The sequence below is a fragment of the Podarcis erhardii genome, assembly GCF_964252035.2.
Source record: "Podarcis erhardii genome assembly, chromosome: 1".
Classification (NCBI taxonomy): Eukaryota; Metazoa; Chordata; class Lepidosauria; order Squamata; family Lacertidae; genus Podarcis; species Podarcis erhardii.
Window position 1 is genome coordinate 95,631,028 of NC_138497.1, and position 24,828 is coordinate 95,655,855.

At 47.8% G+C, this 24,828-nt stretch overlaps 1 protein-coding gene across 1 annotated transcript; it reads left to right on the forward strand.

Moving 5' to 3' along the window:
• The first annotated feature begins 372 nt into the window (after positions 1 to 372).
• EN1 (engrailed homeobox 1) lies at positions 373 to 11,835 on the forward strand. The gene is made up of 4 exons (XM_081856985.1): positions 373 to 734; positions 2,106 to 2,177; positions 4,230 to 5,282; positions 10,600 to 11,835. Exons 3-4 carry the CDS (start codon positions 4,442 to 4,444, stop codon positions 10,914 to 10,916), a joined length of 1,158 nt encoding a protein of 385 aa, XP_081713111.1. The 5' UTR covers positions 373 to 734; positions 2,106 to 2,177; positions 4,230 to 4,441; the 3' UTR covers positions 10,917 to 11,835.
• Positions 11,836 to 24,828: the final 12,993 nt, after the last annotated feature.

A 24,828-nucleotide genomic window follows, 5' to 3' on the forward strand; every position in this document is an offset into this window, starting at 1 on the left:
GTTTTCGTAATTTTTATTTTTGGCTTATTTTGGTTGCAGCAGACTTATTTTCCATGGTTAATTTAAAAAAAAACGGAGGGGGAGAAGGAAGCAGAGGGGGAAGGGGGGGGGAAACACCCCACTGAAATTCTTATTTTAATGAATGCACCATAGATAGCTAGATAGATATAGATCGAAAGAACAGTGTTCTTTGAGTCTGATTTTTCTATCTTTGGACCAAAAAAAAAAAAAAAAAAAAGGTCTAATACTGATCAATGTAGGAAGAAACAAAATACCATGCAAGCCTCTGGAATTGGGAGGATAACAGTCACCACCACCTCCAATTTCTCTTGTGTTTGGCGATTATAAAAAAAAATAATGTACAGACTAGGCCCACGAATAAGGAGCCATCCAAAATTCAAAGCGGGGGAGCAGGCTTTTGTGGTGGTCGTGGTAGTTGTTGTTCCTTTCCTACTTGACGGATGGAGTAGGTGGGCTTCTCTTCGTTAACTCACAACAGCTCTGTGTTCGAGAGTGTCATAGGAGCAGCCATAAAAAGTTGCAATCGTTAGTTTCCCGCACCCCACCCCTCCTCGGAATCGCCTCCTCCCTTCATTTGGCCACCCACCAAACCCCAAACCCAGCAGGTGGCCGCACAAGACGGAGAACCCCTGAATTCTCCAGGACGACCCTCCTCCTCCTCCTCCCTCCAGGAAGGACCGGAGGAGTTTCAGCAAACCCCTGGAGCTATGCAGGTAAGCGGAGGCTGGCTCCTTCCTTCCTTCCTTCCTTCCTTCCTTCCTTCCTTCCTTCCTTCCTTCCTTCCATCCATCTAGCCAGCCAGCCAGCCAGCCAGCCAGCCAGCCAGCCTTCCTAGTGGCAGGTCGGGGCTGGTTTGGCAAGTTCTCTAGCTGCCCGGTTTTGGCCCATTTCGGGATGGCGCGCGTTTGAATGCGCGCGCGCGTGTGCGCGTGTGCGCGTGTGTATTCCAGTGCCTAATCAAAGCTATGGGTCCGCCAGCGCATTTATCATCCCATTACTGTAACAAATCCGGGCTCCCACTCCATGAAAGGTAAAATGAATTACCGACGTTAAGCCGTCAATAAAGTCATTTCTGTAAATGGTGTCTCCGAAGGACTGCAGCATTATTCAACCAGCTTTATCAGCAGCTGGGAAATTACGTGGAGAGGCGCGCAGCGTGTAATAGGGGCCCTGCTTACTTTGATTAAGCGCCGTGCCAGGGAATAGTGACAGTGCTTTTTGACCAGGTTTTATTCGCCGTCTTCTGATGAACGCCAAGCTGATCAGGCGGAATGAAGAGTAATTAAAACCTATAAATTATCTTTCGCAGCCCTTCTCAAGGCGTCTCTTTGCAGGCGAGATAAGGCGGCGGGCCCCCATTTACGACTCTGAAAGGGACTGAGGCGCACAAAGGCTACGCAGCTAAATGGGATATTGATAGTGTCCTAATTAGAATTTAATTAAGTACCCACGCTCGCTTTTGGGATAAAGATTTCAATTTTTTGTCCTCCCCCCTCCTTTGGTGAACTAAAATATAAATAAAACCCAAATTTAGGGAAATGGGGAGGGGGTTGGCTAAATCCGAGGAGATTTGGGAATAGCGAGATGTGGCTAATTTAATGTTGGGGGTTTTTGTGGGCTTGCGTCGAGTCTCCTCTGCCAGGTTGTAACGTATATATGTATACGAATGTACATATACATATGCTTGAAGTTGCTTTGAAAATGGGCCTTCTCGTGGGTCTTTCTCGAATAACCGCGATTTAAAGTCGTTGCGCTGTAGAATACTCTAATCCAATTATTAAGAAACAGTTACACTTTCTTGGAGTTCCTTCGGGGAGGGGGAATCTCCTCGTTTCAGTGATTTTGGAGTTTTTAATTTTTGTTTAAAATAAACGTACTTAAAATAAAAGTACCTACATGTACACATATCCTGTATATATATACATACATGCACACACACAGAGAGAAAGAGAATTGAAATTATAGGATGCGTCCATTGCAAATCAATCTCAAAAATTAAAAGGGAGAATTAAAGGGGGGGATGAGAGAAAAATAACAATCAAGTCACGTGACTCCGATCTTCTTTCTCTCTATTCTGTGAACAGGTTTTCAGGCCTTTCCACCTGCAGCCTCAGAATGTTTATGAACACCTGGAATTGACGCGGAGTCACTGAAAGGTAAAACGTTTGGCCTCATAAATCGCCACCACGGGGACCCAGCGAATCCTTCTCAGCTCCTCTCCATTAAAAACGCAGTTTTAATATTTCATAACAGTGTTATGTTTTGACCAGGAAGGGGAAGCGAGTGTGTGTGCGTGAGAGAGAGAAAGAAGAATGCGTTGCAGACAATAAATGATCCATGCAAAAATGATTAAAGCAAGGATAACATTATATTAGAGGGCAACGTGGTGCAAACGGAAAGCAACAACAGACCAATCCTGTTTTGTCTGCAAAAAAATAAAAATCTCAGTGTGCGAATAAACTAAATGAATCCAGTTTGGATTATTGCTTTTAGTTTTTATGAGGATGATTTGTTTTTCAGTGTTCTTTCATATCACGTGTGTGTGTAACATTGGCCCGTCACTATCATGTAAACGAACCAGCTGATAAATTGGCCTCTTTTGTACCTGGACGTTCAACCGCAGGTTAGGCTAAGATTGAATACACTATCCTTTAAACCGACACTCAGCTCTCCAACTATTTTCCTGTTCTTTTAAATGCCACCTGTTAATGAGTGAGGACATTATGGGGGGCATATGCACGCTGATAGAATTATCTGCACGAAAGAAATATTGATAAATGTTCCCTGGAATTGAAAAGAGTGCTTGCGCAAAAGTCAGCGTTTAACCATCGTGTTTGGTTTGGGTGTTGTTTGTTTGTTGTTGTTTTTTTTTAAAAGAGTGAGAGGGGAGCATGTGCTTAAGTCTGCAATCCTATGCACACACATACCAGGAAAAAATTCCACTGATCTATTCCTGAGTCCACCTGTGCTCAGGATTGCTCAGCCACTTTCCTATTTTAAATCAGTGAAACTGGAAAGTGTTGGGTCGAGGCCTTTTAGTCTTTTAGAAACTCCCTGCATGGTCTTTTTGACAAAGCTCATCTATGTCCTTTTTAAAACAACAAACAAAAACAGCAGACACAAATCATAACTGCCACAGCAAACATACACAGAGTACTGATAAATCTGTTTGGATTGGAACAGATATTTCATAATTGGTTAGGTTACTAGTCATACTCAGAATACACTTCCATCCCATAAACGTGTTTTTTGTTTTGTTTCGAATTTAGAAAAGCATTCTATAAAGAATTTAGCATCTACTCTTTAGAAATAATAATAATAAACAACACAGGAAAGATTTCATTCCGAATTTCTTTTCCGAATCTCAGAAGATAAACATACAATCATCTTGTGGAGTTTCAACACGTCATTTGTGGGGTTGATTTGGATATTTGCTTTTTGAGAAGCATAAGTAAATGAAAAGTCCTGGGCAGGAGGGAAAAGGGAAGGAGAAGCAGACTCTAGAAAAGATGCGCCATGGAAAGCGCAAAGCTCCCTAGGTCTCTCTCTCTCTCTCTCTCTCTCTCTCTCTCTCTCTCTCTCTCTCTCTCTCTCTCTCTCGTTCCCTCTGAATCAGCCAACCCCTTGGATAATGTAACTGCAAAGTTCCAATGCAGCTCATTGGCCGACGTCAGGGGCGTCACAGAATTCCCGGACTGCTCATTGGCTCTTTCCACGTGCGGGCCATCCTCACGTGCTTCCGGTCGGAATGAAAAAAAAGTGTGGCTGAGAGATTTTTTAAGGAGAGTTTGTTGCAAGATCGGAGCTGTCAGAGATTTTTGCTTTCTTTTTTTCCTTTTTTTTTAAAGGAGAAGTGGGGGAAGGAGAGGTGGGAGGAAAAGATGCACGTGCGAGCGGGCGATTAAAGCATCTGCCAAGGCTGATCCGTGGGCAAAGCGGACTCTGACATTTGGGGAAACCCCAAAGCTGCAGCGCTCGGAGAAAGATGGGTAGATTGTGAGAAGACTTGGGGGGAGGGCTTTGGGGGGGCTGGTTTTGTTTTGGTCTCTCTCTCTCTCTCACCCCCCTCTCTCTTTCGGAAGAGGGGTGAGAGAGAGAGGGAGGGGGAGAGAGAAAGAGAGAGCGAGAGCGAGAGAGGAAATATAAAACAACTGCCCCAAAAGCGCGAATCGCTCCAAATGTCTGAGCCTTTGGATATCTCTCTCTAGATTCCTCGGCGAGCCAACAAGTGGATTTTATTTTGCATTTCCCCCATCTTTCCAAGAACAACAGCAGCAGCAGCAGCAGCAGCAGCGAGGACCCAACTACCCTGCCACCGCCCGGAAAAGTGAGGCGTGGTGGTGGTAGGTGGAGGGGGGGACCTCGAGTGAAGAAGTGGAAGAAGAGCCAAGACGCCCATCTGCGGAGCTGGCAGCTGACTATGGAAGAGCAGACGGACAGTAAAAGTCTGCGAGACTCTGCTCCGACTCCCGGCAGCCACCCCAGCAGCAGCAGCCCCAGCGCCAGCGGCAGCGATGGCGAGAGCGTGCCGCTGTCTCCCGGCAGCCACGCTCCCCTGTCCCCGGCCGCGCCGTGCCTCGTGTCCCTGCCTCTCCACCCGCACCATCACCACCACCCTCCGCACCACCAGCACCATCTCCCGCAGCAGCAGCAGCAGCAGCATCAGGCGCCTCCGCCTCCGCAGCAGCAGCAGCGGCCGCCGCCGCCTCCGCAGCAGCAGCAGCAGCAGCAGCAGCACCGCACCACCAACTTTTTCATCGACAACATCCTGAGGCCGGACTTTGGCTGCAAGAAAGAGCAGCTCTTGCTCCTGGCCGGGACTGCGGCCGGAGGAGGAGGAGGTGGCGCCGGCGGCGGCGTGGGCGGCGGCCGGGACAGGGACCTTGACCGCGCGGCCAGCTCAGGTAGAGAAAATGTCAACCCTCTGCTCGGCAGGCCCCCCAACCTTAGCGCGGAGTCGCACGGGAGCCCCGACAGCTCCTCCACGGCCTCCAAAGCCAGCCCCGCCGCGGCGGCCGCAGCGCTAGGGACGGCCAAGCCCCCCATCTCCTCCTCCTCCTCCTCCTCTTCCTCTTCCTCCTCCTCCTCCTGCTCGGAAGGGAGTGGAACTAACCCGGCGAAGTACGGGGAGCACGCCAACCCCGCCATCCTGCTCATGGGCTCCAATAATGGAGGAGCTGTTGCCAAGAGCGATTCTCAACAGCCGCTGGTTTGGCCTGCCTGGGTTTACTGCACTAGGTATTCAGACAGACCATCCTCGGGTAAGAATGCTCTTCCGTGCCTTCAGCGTTGCCCCCTGTCTTATATATACACCTGCCATTTCTATATATATCTATCTATCTCTCTGTGATATGAGTGTAATCCTGCGGGGAGCGTTAACCATCCCACCGAACCCAGGAAGCCAAGCCCCTAAACCGGCCACCCTGACGGTGCACTAAGACTTGAGGCGCAGAGCGCGCCAAGGGATCCCAAACTGCGCTGGATTAAGCAAATGGGAGGTGGCGGCTTGAGAGTATTTAGGAGTTTTGTGGAGCTGAGTCGGCGTTTCCCCTCCCTCGCCCGACCCCGAACCCTGCATTTTCTTAGGGTGCCCCACTCCGAGGTCTGCGGGGCTCCTGGTGTTCAACAGAGTCTTTTGCGCCTCCCCGGCCAGCCTTGCCCTTCGGAGACTGCAGTCTTAGGCTGCAAAACAGGGGGGCCGAGGCTGCTTGGTGATTCCCCCCTCGGCCCGAAGCAGCTTGCAGAGGAGCTGCGACCGAAATGCCCCCGGGGGATGTCCGCAACCTGGGCTGGGAGGTCCGTGGAAATGTCTCTAGTGGAGGCAGAACCTGGAAAGATTGGAGGGCCCACGCCGCCGTCTTCCCCTCTCTCTCTCCCCTTTTCAGGCCTTGAAGGGTGGGTGGGTGCCTGCCTCTTTCTGTAGTTAGGAAGGGGGAAGAAACCATAGTGTGCTTTCTAAAACTTTTTTTTCCGGATATATCTATGGCTGGGAGAAAATTAGTGATTTCGGTGTGGGACGTAGCTGCAGACAATCAGTGCTTTTGTTGTTGTTCAGAAACACTCGCTGCTGAGCAATTGAGGAGTGAAGGAGACAAGTGTTGCCGTGTGAAGGATGCGTTTTTGAAGGAACTGGCACTGGCGGGGGCCGAAAAAGAAAGAGGAAGTGTGTGAGAGAGACAGCGAAAGAGAGAAAGAACAGAAAAAGAAAGGGCTTTCTTGGGAAACCCGCGGAGGCCTCCCGGCAGCGGAGCACAAGAATCTAGGCCCCTAGGCCTTCATTTTTCCATTCCCGTCTTCCAGACCGGCTGGAGGGGAGCAATTCCCACCCCGTGGCCGGCATTTCGCTCTTCCCAGCAGCCGGTTCTCCCTCCCGCCCCAGATACTGCCGTGAGAATAAAGGTGTCCTCCCCCTAGAAGCCCCCCACATCCCCACCCCAATATAAAAAGCCCCCCAGAATCCTCGATCCCGCTCGGAGGTTGAGGAATCTTCGGTTTCCAGGGGAGGGTTTAAATCCTTCCGGGAAAGGAGGTGTGGGAAGAAGAGTGGCGAGAGAAGAGGGAGAGAAAGGAGGGGGGGTCTGTCTCTCTGAATCAGCCCCTCCAACCCGTAAGGGCGAAGGAGTCGAGCGAGGGAGCCGCTGCGGGTCAGCGCCCGCGAAAGCGCCCGAAAAGGGCGACCGCTCGCCTTTGCGCTCCTGTCAACTTTCAGGGCCGAGAGAGCAAGGCAGACTGCGGAGCTGGGCGATGGGAGGCTGGTGGCGAAGGAGCTCCGGCCGGGCGCGCTCCCAGGTCGCCTTCTTCGCCCCACTTCGTCCATCGCTCTCTCCCGCCGCCCCCCAACCTCACCAGCCCCGTCTCGGGGCTCTTTATGAACTCCTTTCTGCCGGCGACTGATCAATCCTCCGCTATCAGCGCCAGCCATCTCGATCACGCCGCTATTGACACATCCCCGCTCCTTGGAACTCAGAAAAGCCACTTTGATTGACTAAACGGATTGATTGAGTGATTGAGCTGTCAGCTCTACCTTCCGCGGCCAACTGCAATGATTTTATTACTGCTTTCCCAGGGCCGCTGCCTTGCAAAGTGTGTTTTGATAGGAAGGCTCCCCACCACCACCGGCAGCGGCACCCTGCGAAGGCAGCGCCCCGGCTCCCTGGAGAGGTCACGACGGGCCTCTCCTTGAGAGAAGCTGCAGCGGCTGCTCTTGACGGTGGGCCCTCTCCGAAGCCGGCTAGGCCACCAAGCCCTCCTCTTAGCCCACCTTTCCCTGGATGTGAAATAGGGGGTGTTGATCTCTTGAGACTGGCAGTTGCCCCCACCGCCTCTCGCTTTCTCACGCCCCCACCCGAGATCTGCCCGCTTCTTGGGAACGGCTCCTTTAGAATCTGCTCCCCACTGAACAGAGAGATCCGAGCAGCGATCATCTATCCCCCGGCCAAAAATCTCAGCTCCCCAAAGAGCTTTTCGCCGCTAGGAAATTTCTCTTGGCTGTTGTTATTTTCCGTAAATGAGGGGACTGGGGAAATATCTTGAGATTTATTCAGCCGGCTCTGTTTAATCCCTTTCTGTAGTTTATTCAGCCGTCTCTCTCTCTTTCTCTCATCTATATATTTTTAAGCCTGGTTTTGAAAGCAGCCAGGCTTCTCAGAGCTACTTTTGCGGCCTGCTGACCGGAGAAGGTTTTCCTCACGTTCAAGCGACTGGCCCCAAAGCTGGCGATCTTTGGAGGAAGGCTACATTTTCATTTTGTACCCTTTAAAAAAAAATATTCGTGTTTGCGTAATTAAAAAAAATTGCGTTTTAAGGTATTCTTTTTGAATCCCCTTCACGGTATAAACTGCTTTGAAGAGGGGAATCTTACCCACGTATGAATATATTCCTTCCCTAAAATAATTTGTATTTGATACATTTCCCATCAAAGCAAAAACAAAGCGGCTTTGGAAAGACGATGTCTGAACAACAACGACTTAAACAAGGATCTGTCTAGATTTATTCCAGTACTTATTCGGGACACACTGTTTCGGAGTCCTTGGCTGATGCCTAAAGTGCTCGAATTCTATTTAAGGGGACGATCTACTTCCTCCAGTCTCTCTCCCTCCACCCCCCACTTCTGCAATTTTTAAAAAAAGTTTCCCACCCATTTCCTTTAACAGAGAAAGAGAGAGAGAGAGCGCTTAGAAACGAGAGGGATCCAGAACAATTTGCCTTAATTTCCGAGGGCTCCTCCAAGGCTATGGGTCTAGTTTTTGAGTCCTGCGAGGCCAAGATGTGTTGATATTAAATTGCTGGGAATCTGCTTCTAAGCAGAAACGCGCGGACTTCGAGAAAGCAGCCTTGCGCGCGTTTCGTTGGTTTTAAGAGATGTGCATTTTGAACGTGAGGACACCGGCTGGGCCAGATCTCTCAGTGAAAGATAATATAGGAACGCCCTCCACTTGAAAATATATTTATCCGCGGCTTTTATTGGAGGGGTTTTGGTGGAGTGGAGACCAGCGGTTTCAGTGAAGTGTTCCCCCAGTCATTGTAGGAGATGAGGGTTTGTCTGGAATTGTGTATTTGCGTTTGCAGAATATACTTTTGCGGCAGGCTTCAAAAAATGAGCATCCAGCGCAATTTATTTTCCCTTATCATCATCAGTAGTAGTAGTAGTAGCTGCCTTTGGACCAGCTTGCAATAGGGGTTGCTTAGTTTCCCAAAATAAGAAATTTATTTTCTGCCTGTGAGGGGAAAGAGGTATGAGTCTACAGCTGAGCACACATTGAAATAGGTATTTATAATCCGAGAGTCTTGCCTAAATTTATTGCCTGATTTTTTTTTGTTTTTTGTTTTAGAAAATAATGAATTTCAAAATTATAATATTAAATATAAATTAAACACACACATATACAACTTCCCAGGCTTGTTTTGTCGAGGGACGCCTTGGTTTGATTTGGAGGAGGAAAGTCTGGGTCCCGCTGCGGATCAAAACAGATTTAAAATCCGGTGTTGTCCCGGCGCATAAGAACCTCCAGCGCCGTCTGAGCAGCTTCTACTCCGAAGCTGATCCTGCCGAATTTAATGGGGCGTAATAAAATTCGGTATGACTTGCTCCGGAGTAGACAGGGTGAGGCCTACGCTGTTACTCTTCGTGCCTGCTAGTGGTACCGTTAGGCCCAGCCCAAGCAACAACAGAACCCGCTTCGTAAACAGCTTGCAGTGTTTGTTTGGGGTCCAGTCTTTAAGTCTGTTTACCTCGATGCTTATTTATCCTTACAATTCAGCGAGAACTTTCTGGTTGCATTATTTCAAACATGTCCTTGTAGTAAACATGTATGTTGAGGGTGAATGACGTTGGGAAAGGTTTCCTGGGGTGTTACCTCTAACACGTACCATTTAACTCTAGCAGCGCCGGAAATGCTGTATGTTTGATTTTTAAAAACAAAACAAATCCAGGAACCCCACGCTTTCCTAAATGAATATAAACTGCAGCGAAGGCCCATAAGTGAGGAGCCCGCTTCCCTAACGCAGTCATCTGCTGAGGAAGCTGTGTGTGTGTGTGTATTTGTGATTTTTTTTAAAAAAACAACAACTTTCTGATACTTTTTGCTGAAGCTCATAACTAATTAGTCAGACTTCTCCCCCACTTTCCAAGTGTGTGCTGTAAAGTTAAGACGCTTTGCCTTTAAGAGATGAGAGCATTTAAGGGGAAGAGGGCCAAAACACCGCCTCTCCCATACGTATATTTTGTGTATTAGAAATGTGTGCGTGATTCCAGCTGCACCAGACTTGATAAATCCAAATTAACTGATTGATCTACCTCTCAGTCTCTTTCTCAAACTGTCTATCCGCAGATATAGATGGATAGACAGATAGATGGTGATCAATAGAAAACTGCTTTAGATCTGGCGCGATCAAACAATTGAGCTTGGGCCCGGACGGGGAAAAGTTAGCAGAAGCATCCGCGTGCCTGACCAATAGCTATCCTGACAAACGTTTCCCTTTGGATTTTCCGCCCCACTCCCCTTTGTTTCTTTGCTTGCCATCTCGCCCCTCTCGCCTTTCTTCCTTGGCGTCTTCTCCTTCGCGCCAGATAAAAGTGGGCGATGCTACTCTTCTAATGTACTCGCACAGAAGAAGGGCCTAGACTGTTTTGAAAAGCGCAGGGGTTGGGGTGGTAGTGGAAACAGGCGTCCTGAAGGATGTGGGGTGGGGGAGAAATGCACCCACGTTTTAAACAGTGGAGGAAAAGACGTATATATGTGGGTTGGGGGAAATCCAAGCAGATCAGTTCTGACCCTGCCCATCCATCACGGTTGCCGGGTGCCCCTTTTGGAAAGGGGAAAGGAGGCGCCCCCCTTTCCTTCAAAACAGAGTCTCCCCAATTTCCGGAATGCCCGGCGTTGCTCCCATGTGGCAGGCTCCCCTTTATGTGTGTTGCATGTGTGTGTGTGTGTTTTGGGAATCCTTCTGACCTGGCAACTGCTGTCCCCTTTTCTCTCTCGTGCCCCTCACCCCCTCCTCCTTCCCCTTTGTGTGCGTGTGTGTGTTTCTCTCTCTCTCCCTCCCTCCTCCCCCCTCGCACCCCCCCCCCCTTTGTAGGTCCCCGCACGAGGAAGCTGAAGAAGAAGAAGAACGAGAAGGAGGACAAGCGGCCTCGCACCGCTTTCACGGCGGAGCAGCTGCAGAGACTCAAGGCGGAGTTCCAGGCGAACCGCTACATCACCGAGCAGAGGCGGCAGACTTTGGCGCAGGAGCTCAGCCTCAACGAGTCGCAGATCAAGATCTGGTTCCAGAACAAGCGCGCCAAGATCAAGAAGGCCACGGGCATCAAGAACGGTCTGGCGCTGCACCTCATGGCGCAGGGACTCTACAATCATTCCACCACTACCGTGCAAGACAAAGAGGACAGCGAGTGAGCGCGCCCAGAGAGCACAGACCTTGTCGGGTTTATTTTGTTTTTTCGTTTTTTGATGCTTAATATTATTATTATTATTATTATTATAATTATATTATTATTATTATTATTATTATTATTATGAACCTGATCGCCAGGGAAGACAAAGAATAACCATACAAAGCAAAAGAAAAGCAAAGAGGAACAATTAAAAAGAGAGAGAGCGCGAGAGGACAATTTGGGAAAAGACAAAACACACGACAAACACAAAAGGACTTCTTTCCTGCAGTGACACACAGTTGTGGGGGACTTGGAAGGGTGCTATTTAAGAGAGAGAAAAGAATCAAATTTATTGTCTATTCATAGTTATAAGGATTCCGATTTAAAACAAAACAAAAACCCCGAACACTTACAAACAAAAAGTTATCTATATAGCCAAACATCGTATGATCTTGTATATATTTAATTTCAGGTAAGAAATGATGATGATAATGATGTGTAGCGTTTTTCTATTCGCTCAGCCGTTGATCTCCCCCCTCCCCGCCCACCAGCTCCACTTTGGTCTCCCCCCCCCCACGTCTTCTTTTTCTTAATTATAGCTCTCAACTCCTACAGCCCCCCCTTTCAGCCTCCTGATTTTAAAGAATTTGTCTGTCTCTTCCCGACTTCCCTGCTCCCCCTTTCTTCTTTTCCCTGTCGCGTTTTCGTGTGTGCCTTTCTCCCTCTCTTTCATTTCGTGCGTGTGCGTGTGGTGTTTCTTTTTCTTTTTTTCCTTCTTCTTCCTCCTCCTCCTTCTTCTCTCCCCCCCACCCTACCGAGTAAGAACAATAACACTATGACCCACAGACTGCGAGACTGAACCCCTTGCTGCAAGCCAAAGATTTTTTTCTTATGTTCAGAAATCTGTAGTCTGAAATAAAGTGTAGATTGTGTTCAGGATATATACCGATTCTGTAATTCTTCTCTGTTCTCCAACCCCACTCCCCCTTTAATACATTAATATATTAAAATACCCTGTTCTTCTTATTCTTTATATACATTTATCTCTAAAACTATCTGGCATATATCTCTCCCAGATTATTTTTTTTAAGTGGGGAAATTTTTTTAAAAAAACCAACGTCTTGTTTCCCTTGCTCATTTGCTCTCAGCTTCTTCCCTCGCTGTTGGATCCCTGGGTGGGATAGTAGGGCCCCAATCCAATGAACTGTAGTCCTACTAACTGCCCGGCTCTGAGCATGCTTACTTAGAAATGAGTGTTACTGAGTGCAATGGACCTACCCCCTCCCCCAAAAACCCCCACACCCAACAACAACCCAAAATCTCAGCCTAAGTCCCTTGGGAAGAGAAGGGACTTTTATCTTCCGGGCTAACTTGTTTCAAGGGGATATGCTCAGGCTGAGCTAGTGTATAATATTTGTGGAGGAAGACTGAACACCACCAAAGATCTAGAAATAGGTGCTTCGGTTCCAGAGATGATATATTTGTGTGTTTGTGTGTGAATATGAAATGAATGAAAGCTAATAATGTTATGAAATTTCCTGGCTCCTTCGAGTTCCAGGATGGGTTGGAGAGAAATTTGTCTGACAGCTCCCTGCCTCGCATCCAAGATCATATTGAATTTCTACTGAGGCGCTTTTTCGCCAGGAAGAGCAATAGAGGCAGGAGAGGGAGAGGGGAGGAGGGGAGGGGAAATGATCGGTACTTTGCAGACGGTTGCTTAGCAGCGCGGCATAATGAATGGCGGGGCGGGGGGGGGTTAGCTTTCCCTCCGCGGCCTTCTTCCAGCAGCCATTGCCTTTTAAAAATGTTTAAGTAAATTCGGCCTTTTAATGTTAGGGATTTTTTTTTACTCCTCCTTCCCCCCCACCCCCAACACTGAGATGGAGCAAATGGCCTCGCTTTCCAAGAGAGTTCCCCCGTGCCCATGAGGACGGCCACTTGAACTAACAGTTACGAGCAGGTGGATAAATCCGCCTTCTCTGGCAGGCCAACATTATTAAGAACAGACACCATTTTTAATTTGCTTGGAGACACCGCGGTCGTAGGAGCTCAGTATTAATTTTGTGTTCTGGTGACTCTTCCATGAAATTGTCAAGTACCTTGTGGGCATCTGGGCGTGACCTCAAAGCCGGGCGCCCTCTTTCTTTCTTTCTTTCTTTCTTTCCTTCCTTCCTTCCTTTCTTGTCCCGGATCTCAGTCGTTTGCAAAGGGGCACCCTAAGCACAGCCATCCCCCCACTACGTTCAGGAACAGAGCTCATGCTTTGCCCTCAAAGGTCCCGAGTTCCCTCCCTGGCATCTCCAGGGGAAATTTTCAGGCAGTGCGTACAATTACTGAGCTACGTGGACCACTGATCCCTAGGTACCAGCGAGTCCAGCTGACTCGCAATTCAGAGAGTTTGGGCGGCCTTGTTCCAAAGGATGTCCCCTGATTTCAGTGGGCTTTGCTTTCAAGTAAAACATGGCTAGGACGGCTGCTTGAATTCCGCTGGGTGGGTATGATTATGTTAGTCGTAATGGTAGTAGTGGTGGTAACAGCGGAAATAGTGGACGTAGCATTCGGGCAAGGGCCTTGGCTCAAGGGTAGAACACCTGATTTTGGTGCAGAGGGTCCCAGGTTTACTCTCCAGCATCTCCAGTTTGGGCTGGAAGAGGCCCCCATCTGATACCCTTGGGGAGAGCTGCCAGCCAGTAAGTTCGTTGCCCCAATGGTCTGACTCAGTATACAGCAGCTGCCGATGTTCCTATGTCGCTTCCCTTCCACTCCTTCATTTATTCATGTATATATTAAAAACTGACCAATGTGGAATTCAGTTCATGATGCTTCGCTATTAAAGCCATCCTTTGTTTACAAGCGTCTATTTCTCTCCCCATGAAATGCCCGGGATTTGTAACATAGAGTCAGTTCTGACATAACGCAGAAAACCGAAAGAAGGGAAGGCACTTCCCCACCAAGGCACTTAAATGCCCTTCCTTCCAGTGGGAAAGAGAAGGAACTATTTAAATTTCTCCCCCTGAAATCAAAGGGCCTCGGCGCTTGAAGGTGCAGTGCTACTACACGCGTGTATCCCGGAGAAAGTCCCATCGAGCTCACAGCAACTTAAGAGGATTGCGCTGCTCTTGTGGCCACGGGCCACGCACGGAAAAGATAAAAAATTAAATGTTTGTTGTTGCTGCTGAATGGCAACGTTGGCACGCTAGGAAGTCACGGCGCTGGGTTGGAACGAAATCTAGTCCCTTAAGATAAGATCAACCCTCCCCCCCCCAAAAAACCCACAACTTTAAGGGAAATATTGTAGTTTAATGGAACTGTTGGTATGTTGACTCACAGTCTTGCTGCGGACAATGGAACTCGCTCTGCACAAAGCGTGTTAAGGCTTATAGCCCAAATTCAAGTGCGCCCAGCCTATGAATATTCCGCTACGACCCGTCCAGACTGGGGTTTCTTGGGTGCATTGATAAAGTCCAGTGACTGAAATTCTGGAGACGTGTGTGGGTGTCTGCCGTGTCTGAAAAATATTTTATTTCGTGACACACACTGACACCCCCCCCCACACCTCTGTTGCTCACCATTAATTTTACATGCCGTTCCACACTGGCCCAAAGAAGTGTGATCCACCAGTCCCCCCTTCTGCTCCATTTCCAAGTAAGGTACAATACCTGCAACGCAATCCTAAGCATGTCTACTCAGGAGTGGACACCACTGAGCTCAATGAGACCTTCTCCCAAGTTAAGGGCACATAGGATCTGGGCGGGACCATTGAATTCAGAGGAGAGAATTGCGTGGATAGGCCCATCGTTCAAAATAAAGCGAAAGGATTCAGCAGCGCTTCCTCTCTCCCTCCAAACATGGGCACCCTCTACCTTCAGAGAATGAGGCAGAGCAGCCTTCCCCAATCTTGTGCCATAGCTCCCTTCAGTTGCTTTGGACTACAACTCCCATCAGCCCCAAGTCAGCTTCCTGATCTGGGTTGATAGGAGTGTAGTCCAAAGCAGCAGGGCACTGGTGGCAACAGGTTCAGGAAGGCTGGGGACAGCGTGGCCCGTGAAACTGATGAGAGTTTTGAGGTCTTCCATAACAAACTTAACCTTTCCCGTAAACGTGTGTGTGTGGAGGAAACCCCATCTGAATGAGGTGATTTAGATTCTGGTCAAAGCTTATCCAACCTTTCCTTCCGCGGAGTTTACTTACATGGGCGCCCTGCCATGTTCCCTTCACAACAACCGCGTAAGGTGGGTCAGGCCGAGAGATGGCCATTGGTGAACTCACGCAGCGGATTTCACGGCTCAGCGGGAGGACCACGAGGCCACCATCTAGCTAATTTGTGCTTAACCTTAGAAGAGGCTAGAATTGGCCTCAGGTGATATCGGGGTGGCAGTGAGCGCTGTACTTCATAGAAAATACTACACTAAAATTTGACTCCCCCACTTGCTCGTCCCGTAGGAAACTCCACTCCTTTGCCTGTAAAGTTTGATCTTCTAGCCCCCTCTTTCAAAAAACTAACTAACTAACTAAACTAACAACACCCACAAAAGCCAGTGGCCTAAACACACACGATGCTCAAATTTCTTGCCTTTTGTTTGTTTCGAACCAATTCCATTTCTCTGTGACAGGGATGGAGAACGCGTCGCCCTCCAGATGTGGTCAGGATACAGCACCCCCGAGGTCTGGCGAAGCTGGCTGGGGCAGGTGGCACTTGAGCCCAACAACATCTGGGAGGGTCACAGGTCCCCTGACCCTGCTCTATGGATTTGGCGCCTAACCCTCCTAATCCTGATCTGGGCTTTGTTTTTTTAAGGAGCATCTCACAGCTGCAGTCCTAAACACATCCACTTCCGGTTAGGCCCTGCTTCCTCTTTCTGGGCCCTGATAAACTGCAATCCTATGCACAGTTACTTGGGAGTAAACCTCAGAATTGGGACTAAATTAATGTAAACCGTTTAGATCTTTGTTGGTGTGGTTGCTTCAGGGGTATACATAGGAGCCAACTCCTAGGGGCAGTGGGGGCTTCGGCCCCCACGATAAAATATTTGAGGGGGCTGGGCCCATGAAAAGTTGATTGCCACTCCCATTCAGATAGTGTGTGCGCACTGTGTCATGTGATCAATTATGTGAGGCGGGTCTTACTTAGGCCCCCACAATCTTTTATTCAAGTTGGCACCTCTGGCGGTATATAAATCTTGTTAAATCATAACTAAATAAATTCCCAGTAAACTCTTCTAGGATGAGGCTGCCCTGCTCTTAGCTTCCAACTTCCAGCTTCCAGCTTCCAGGCTGTTTCTGCATGGAGAGAGAAAGATTGGGCAAAGTCACCCAGAAGGTAATTTTGAAATACATACGGTAATACTTCGGAGCAACCTCGGAATTTAAAAAAGAATGGAGTTTTCTTTTTTACACTTGCAATGGCCTTAGAACTGTGATGAAGGGGTTTAAAAATAAAAATAAAATTAAAACAAAACAATTGAACCTGAAGCATCAGTTCCTACTCAGTCGCTTCACAGAAGGAGAAAGTTAAATGGAGTCTGGAGTTCAAACAGTATCGATTAAAGGCAAATGATGCGGGTAAACAAACAAACTAACTAACAAATATTAATTTCTCTCGGAGCTGCGGCTTGGCACTGCTTGCCGTTTAAATAGCCGCCCTACCCGCTCACACGAAAACCGACGGCCTTTAGCAAATAGGTGGTGGGGCGGTGCTATTATTGCTCGCGGAGAGATATGCAGGCGTTTTAATTATTTCTCTCCTCTCATAGCCTCAGGGATATTTATAGAAAGGTAAGCCCCACCCACCTGCCACACCTCCTCTTTTATTTGCTGAACAGGGAGGAAGAAAGGGGGGGAAATAACTACTTGCTGTCGTTAAAACGCCGAAGAGAAAACCCCCTCCCCATTTTGGGACTTCGTTATTTAATTTTTAATATATATATATATATAAATCCTTACAAATCCAGCTCTCAGTTTCTTCCTGTCGACGGACACGCCTTTTTACTGAAGCTGTGAAGGAGATAATGCACTTTTTTTTATTCAGTCAGAAGCCAGGTCCAGTTACTAACACAAGCCTAATGCGTGCAGATACATAAAAATGTAAGGTGTCATCATAGCAAAATACCCGCTGATTTTAAACAGAGCAAGCTTATGTATCTAATCAGGGGAAATTTTGCTATTGACTTCAGTGGGGACAAATATATTCATATCTACAAACGTAGATCTTTCTCTCCTAAGTACCACATGCGCACATGAATGTATGCAGGCGAATGCCCACTTTATAATTTAAACTCAGCATATGAAAGTTTATGCTTATATATTCTTCTTTTTTAACCCATCCCATGCACACGCCCTCCTATTTCCTCCAAGGAGCAGAAATGCGTTGACTCATTTGTTGTGAATCGCGGTTGAAACGTGCTAATCACGCAGGGCTTCCCTCTTCTTCTGCAGCGGCCTGCATACATGCAAACAAAGGTTTCTATTGTCCATTTGTTTCTCGGCGTGTTGATCAACACCAGGTTTTTGAGAAGACACCGTGACAAGGTTTGACTCTGTGCCCACTCTGAATTTGCCAGAAAGCTGAATACCAAAGGGGAGAGCTTTGTTTCCATTGAGGAGGAGGAGGAGGAGGAGGAGGAGGAAGGGGGAAAAGAAGGAACCATCAAAGCCCAGTTGAAAAGGGACACGCCCCGGGTTCGAATGTTCGTAAAGTTCCAACATTCCACCCTCGAATGTTGGCAAAGCGGAAATGATCAGTGGAATTTTCGACTCGGGCCTGTGCAAAACTGCAGGGAGGCGGAGTGTGGCCGCAGGACAATCGAAATGCCACGTCTTTGGGCATGCTAAAAAGAATGTTCGAGCACCCCTCTCTACAAATAAATATCCTAATTTATTTTTAATGTTGAAATCCCAATGGTTTTAATGGACATGTGCGTGAGTGATCGGAATCAGAGGAGGGTAGCCCAGTGTTTGTCCTCCCTCAATAAACATTGCTAACACACACACTACATAAATCACGAACATGTCGACCAGTAAAGAGGACTGTCGCATCCAAGGAGCCATTCGGAAAGGGGCGATTGCGCTTCGCGTGCTTGTTTGGTCAAGCTCACGTCCATGAGAGGGCAACAGAACACAGGACGCGCAATAGATACCGGACCGGAGTAGGAAGCAAGGCCAAGCGTTGCTCCTGTGGAGTGATCCTGGCTGGCCTTTTGCTTTGGACAGGGTGCAGCAGTTTCCCTAGCTTTCGAGGGCAAAGGGAGGCCGGAGGTGGCCCGTCGCTGCGCGTGGCAAGTTAGTGCAAGAAGGCAAATGCTGTCTCAAGCGGCGAGGCCTGAAATAAAAGATGAGGGCGCGCCCAGCAAGGCGAGGCGAGAAAACGGAGGGAGCATTTGCCTATTAGCCCCGGGACGTGTGCTGGGCACGGCTCTCCGCCGGTGAATCCTCGCCAGCGGTTCCCGTGCACAACCGCGGGCGATCAATCACACCCATCTGCGTGTGAGGCTGGTGGGGTTGTTTCCTGTAGCTCGCAGAAATCCATTCCCGAGAGTTTCACAGCAAATAGTTCTCACAGCAGAATAAGTCTACGACTTTAGCAGCGGACGCAAAGCAGTTGCTGATGCCGAAGGCGGCGTCCCGTTTGCTAACATTAGCCAAGCAGGTGGGAAGAGGGAGCGAGAGGCACCTGCCCTCTTTGCCACAGTCTTTTCCCCTCAGGGTCACGGGGAGCCAGGCTCACTCTTGGGAACCTTCGGAATGCTTCCCCTTGAATAATGCACCCCCCTCCCCCAATTGCCAGCTCTAACAAGCAAACAGGAAGGCGAGCAGCATCTCCAGAGCCGCGTAAAAGCAACTGAACTTCAACCACCTGCTGTTTCCACCTCCGGCGCTGTGCTCGCCTTGTCCCGTCTTTGCTTTCCGGAGAGGGGCTCCCTCCTCTCCCGATACCTGATCATTTCCAAGAGATCTTAATCCCCTTTCACCCCAAAAAAGCAACGGTGTGTGTGTGTGTGTGACGTTGCAAGCTAAGAGTGAGAGACCCCAAAATACCACATCGCCAATGCGCGCTGATCCCGTCCTTTACTACCCATTTGCACTGTGTGTTTGTGTGTGAACTGGGAAGCTGACACTATTTCTTCCTCAAGTGAAAAGGCCTGAAGGAGAATCACTTCTCAAAGCGGCTAGTGGAATTTTAACTGACTGTCCCATCATCTACCAATCAAAACAAAGACAGTGAGTTTTCATGATATTCAACTGGGTGGTATAATAATAATAATAGTCTCAGGGCGATTTATAAGCATAAGGTAAAAGTAACTAAAAGGAAGTTTAAAAACATCACAGAAAACGACCACAGTTAAGTCTGAAGACAACAAAACGGGGCACCGTAGGCAGAGACCGAAAAGCAAGCACCTTTCTCTCCCAGCTGGAAAAGCTGGCGGCAACAGAAATGTTTTCGGTGGTTCCCACAAATTACAAATAGTGGGTGTCTGTCGCAGCTCAGCAGGGATGCTCTTCCACCAAACAGGGACAGCTTTCCTGAAAACCCCGCTGTTGTGATATTTTAGGGACTTTAGAAGCTCTCCTGATGAAAGTAGTGACCCCCTGGGTTTATAGGGGTCTCTCGGGTAACCTGGCTTCCAGCTGCACGTTAGTAAAAGAATGTTGAATTTGGCCCAGTAGCAGACTGGGAACCAGTACAGACCCTGCAGGGAAGGTGTCAGCTCCTGCAAGTAGTCTGTTCCCACAAGCAGCCTAGCCTCAGTTTTCTGCATTGGCTGCGGCCTTTGGGCCTTCCTCACACTGCAGTAATTCAACCGTACCAAGGTCACCAGAGTCTGGGCAACTGTGCTCAAGCCATCCCGGTCCAGGAATCAGTGTAGCTCTCTTTACAAGCTGGAAAAAGGCAGTCCTGGCAACGGAGGGCAACTAAGCTCTCAGTGTCACAGCTAGTTCCATGACCACCCCCAGACTACACACCTGCTGTGACTTGCTGTTGACTATTTAGGATTATTTTTTTTTCACTCTCCAGAAAGCCACCTCCGAAAGAGGGCTGCTAGAATCAGGAGGTCGTCTGTTTACAACATTGAAACCACCAACCTTGCGCTTCACGTCAGATGAGAGAGGGAAACGTGTCAGCCCTGTACTGTGGCGAAGCACCCCAAGTTCAATGGGCTCTACTTCCTGCTAAAACGGTACACAGCACAGTGGTACCTCGGGTTACATACGCTTCAGGTTACAGACTCCGCTAACCCAGAAATAGTACCTCGGGTTAAGAACTTTGCTTCAGGATGAGAACATAAATCGTGCTCCGGCGGCACGGCAGCAGCGGGAGGCCCCATTAGCTAAAGTTGTGCTTCAGGTTAAGAACAGTTTCAGGTTAAGAACGGACCTCCGGAACGAATTAAGTACTTAACCCGAGGTACCACTGTATAGCATTGCCATCTAACTTGATGAGTCCGATTGCTTTTGGGAGCAACATAGATTAAGAACCTTTTTTTGCACACTAAGCAAAATAAGGTGGCGAATTAATATGGTGGGATTGTGGGCATCCGACTGCAATTGCAGAAGCATCTTTCTCAATATTTCTCCGCGTGAGGGCAAGAGCACTGCGGGGAGAAGGCGAAGCCAAACCCGCACCACCCCCATGCTTGTTTACAACATTCATGGAAGTTTAGGGTTGTGCCTACACGTGTGAACCAGCCATTTCTTAGGAGCCTCTTCAGATTGGGTCCTCTGCACGTATCTTTCAAGACACCTATCACTCGTCTCTCCCTCCATCTCCTCCCTCCATCTCCTCCCTCCACCTCGCCCAAGTCTCCACCACTCCAAGCTCCCCCATCCTCCCTCTCAGCTCTCCGGCCTTTCTGTCCTTTCTTGGTAAGAGGTTCCTGCGTGGCTCGGAGCGCACATGGCAAAGGTCGACCAGCCCGCCGCTATTTTACATATTCAGATGGGGGACTGACTGGCCTCGGCCGGGCCCTTTGGTCTTCCCCGGGAAGGCCACGCGCTCATTTGTCCCCGCTGCCCCCTTCCTCTGGAGGTGCCTCTACCGATGACTTCTGTCAAGGAGCTTGTTCCTTTGTCCCTCCTTCCAGGAATCAAAGCAGACACTATTGTGAGCTCTGTCTTCCCCGGTCAAAGGTCAGATTTCACCGTCCCAATTACAATGATTTGCTAACGATGTTTATCTTGAGCGCGGCGGCTGTTTTGATGGCCAAACAATGTGAGGGAAAGGTGTGTGCGTGTGCGTGTGTAATCTGAAATATAGCTTCCCCTCCTTTTTAGTTTCTTGTTTTTAAGCTACAAAAAAGTTTCTCAACACAGATAGCAAAAAAAAAAGAGGGAAGGATTTCTTTTAATCCCCCAAATCACAGAAATAAAAGTTTGCGTGTGTGAGAGAGCTGGGGAGCAGGAGTTTGAGTCCCTTGGTCTACTGCAGCAGGACATGGAAGGAAACGAGAAGGTAGAGCGAGTTGTGAAGGCCGGCGCTTTGCCACCATCCCTAATGACACCCCTGTTTGCTTAAGGTGCCCCACCCTGCCCGTGCCTTTGAAAACAGCTGCCTGGTTGACCTTCACCTCTAGCCTGTATTTATACGCTTCCTTAAGAGGGAGGGATAAGGAAATATTTCCTAGGAAGTTGAAAACTTGATGGCTCCTTAAGAGCCCGAGGACATGTCAAAATAAACCTTTCTTTCTTTCTTTGCAAAGAAACAAGTCGTTCCTGATTATATATTTTCTCGAAGTAAATACGTTATATGCAGGATTTTTAAAAAATCCTCCTATATACAGACATATAAGGAAACAGATCTGGACTTTAAGGGTGGCTGTTGGAGTTGTGTTTTTTTTTTAAATATAACAACCATGATATGGTTGCTGATTTCTTGTGCACTATAGCTGATTGCAAAAGGTTGCAAAATGCAGCATCTATCTATCTATCTGTCTGTCTTTCTATCTATCTACCTATCTGTCATTTATCTATCTATCTGTCATCTATTTGTTTGTCTATCCTATCGGTGCCATGGAAAAAGTTGTTCACTGTATAAGGAATTATTTGTATATTATTTTTTCCCTCTGGTAATGAAGATGGGCAGAGGTGAAAACACACTCACACTGGGTCTCCGAAACTGAGGTTAAATTTGTCTGAGTGTGCATAAGGAGAATCGCTTTTTTGTTGTTTTTAAAGTTTGCTCGGGTTAAGCGATTTCACGAAGTGATTAGGTGTTGGCGCAGTTTTTTAAAAAAACATTCGCCGCGATTGGGGTGGTGTAAATGCAACTTTGGAGGTGTAAATGCAACTTTGTGCAAACTTTGTGCAAAGTCACCAGGAAGTGGACCAACACAAGAATATACAAGCGTGCCTTGTATATTCAGGTCATTTGCCCATTAGTCTTCTCCAACCGGCAACATTTTTTTGCTGGTTTGTAAATAAATGTTATTTTACCGAATCAATCAACGACGGCCACCGAACAGGAAACACGATTTTGACTGGACGTGAGCTTGAAAAGAAGTTTTCAACTGAAGCCTGAAAACGTCGGGAAAAGGCTACATAGGAGAGAATGGACGTTTTAGCATTCCGCCCCCCTCTCTCTAGTACTCTTAAGGCTTAAAGTTTCTGTGCTAAATTGTTAAACTAAAACAAAACATTTAAACATACCCCCCCCTTATTCTTGGTATTGTCAGGAGCGGGGCGGGGAGCAGTACACTGGGTCCTAAATCAAATGGCTTCAAAAGAGTGAACGCAAACTTGCTAATGAAGCCTTTCCCCGGTTGAGTAAGCCGGGGAACTCCGACGTTGCTGGAACTCAATGCCATTTGCTCCGAGATCCGATGATGACCAGGTGAGCAAATCTTCCATGTAAAAGGAGTGCGCGATTCCCCATCTGCCTTCGAAGGAGCGTGTATTATTTACATAATGAAAGTTTTGATGGCTGGAAGCGACGCAGGGCCAGGAATACAAAAGAGCCACTTGGATCGTTTTGGAAAAGGTGGCTTTCAGCATTAAAAGATGGGGCGATCGCTAGTGGCAAGGATGGTTGTTTTTTTGTTTTAATGTCGCTTGAGGTGTTACCAGAAAAGTAAAAAATGCTCCAGTTTCTTAAAATATTATATATAAGTGTGTGTGAGTGTGTGTGTGTAATAGAAGTATACTTTTTATCCGGCCCATCCAGTACCAATGCACTACTTTGAAATACTTTAAAATATGTTTTGGCGATTTGGGGGAGCAGGGAGGGGACGTTCATCGAGTACTTGATTTGAGTCTCGAGAACACAGGTTAACGACCAGCTTGACTTTCCTGCAACTATGGGTGGGTGGGTGGGTGGGTGCGCGCGCGCGCCTGTGTGTGCAATTTTAGAATGAGCGGGTCCAAGCGACAGCTCTTCGCAGTGTGAAGGCTGCAATCCGATGCGAGAGTAACCCCCATTCAGTTCAACGGCCCTCCCCCCCTCCAATAAATCTCTGCGCAGCGTTGGGCCAGTCTGCCCTCTCCCTTTATTTTTCGGGGATGGATTTGCATGATGCTCATATCAGAACCGCACTATTGCAGTATACTTTATTAGGAAGAAGGAAATCGCGCTGTAAGGTAGCGGTGTAAAGTTCAGATAATTTGAGCAAATAATTTAATGCGGAAAGCGAGAAGGGATAGACAGAAAGAGATTTTTTTATTTCTTTATTTTTAGATAGAGAATGATTTCGAGCGAAAAGTGTGGCAGGTAATTTAGGCCCACAAGGCCACGTTTATTAACTAGAGAGAAAACTCTGCTGAAGTATACAGTCTTTACTTCTGAGTAAACACGCACAAGATCACACTGAGCAAGTGCTTTTATTTCGTGACGTTAAAAGGAAGGAAAACAAAAAACAAAACTCCACTGTGTGTGTGTAGTGAAGAGAGAAACTATCCCCGAAAGTCACAAGGCCTAGTTTGCTTCAAGCTCCAGATGATCGAAAATATCCTCGTTTTGAAGCGAGACACTCGCATTTGCGCCCTTTTCCTGAATGCTGCTAAACAAAACATTGATTACTTGTCTCCCACTATGAACAGAAGGCGAGCCTTAGGAAAATTAAAGGCGTCCTCTGTGTGTGCGTGCATGTTGGTGTGCGTGTTCCCTTATTATTATCAAAACCAAGACAATAAAAACCAGCTGAAGGCACAAATTTCGGAAGATCAGATCTCATACGGTATTTTCTTGGACGTTTTGATAGATAGATATATTTTCGAAATCTTCAGATCGTCTATTAAAACGTTTTGATAGCTGTCGGTATTTTTTTGCTTTATTTTTTTACGGGGAACGCCTTCCCGAAGGCGGAGGGAGGCTCAGCTGGATCGGGAGAAGTGGAGTGGCTGTATAGACACGGGGCAAGGTTGTGAAATCGCAAGCACGTTAACAGAAACCATTTCAGGAGATAAGGATCTGGAAGTTCAAACCCAGGAGCGCTGCAAAGCCAACAAATACCACCACCGGAGTGGTGACACCCCCGGGACGGCAAACTTCCCAAGTTTCCCGGGGGTGGGTGGGTGTCTCTCTGGTTTGGAATCGCCCGCTAAGGCTGTGCCATTTGGAGATGTGACGGAGGGGCATTCAAACATCAATGGATGCTCATTTAAAAACAAAACAAAAGGGGGCCATATTTATTATTATTATTATTATTATTATTATTATTATTATTATTATTATTAAACATTTTCTTGGTTTACAAAAGTACATGCCTTGTCTCTTTTTTCAAGTTGCACAGTCTTTTCTACAGATCAGTTATATTTGTTATGAGACATTAGTGTTGAGTACAGTATAAGGTCAGGAAGAAGAGGGGGGAGGTGGTGAAATTTATATTTTTGCAGTGTACACGTGGGGTTTCGTGTCAGCGTCAACTACATACGTTCTTTTTCTATTCACTTGTTACATTTCCTTGGTCGGGGGACCAGGGTATGGTTGCTTGTCTGTGGTTGGCTGC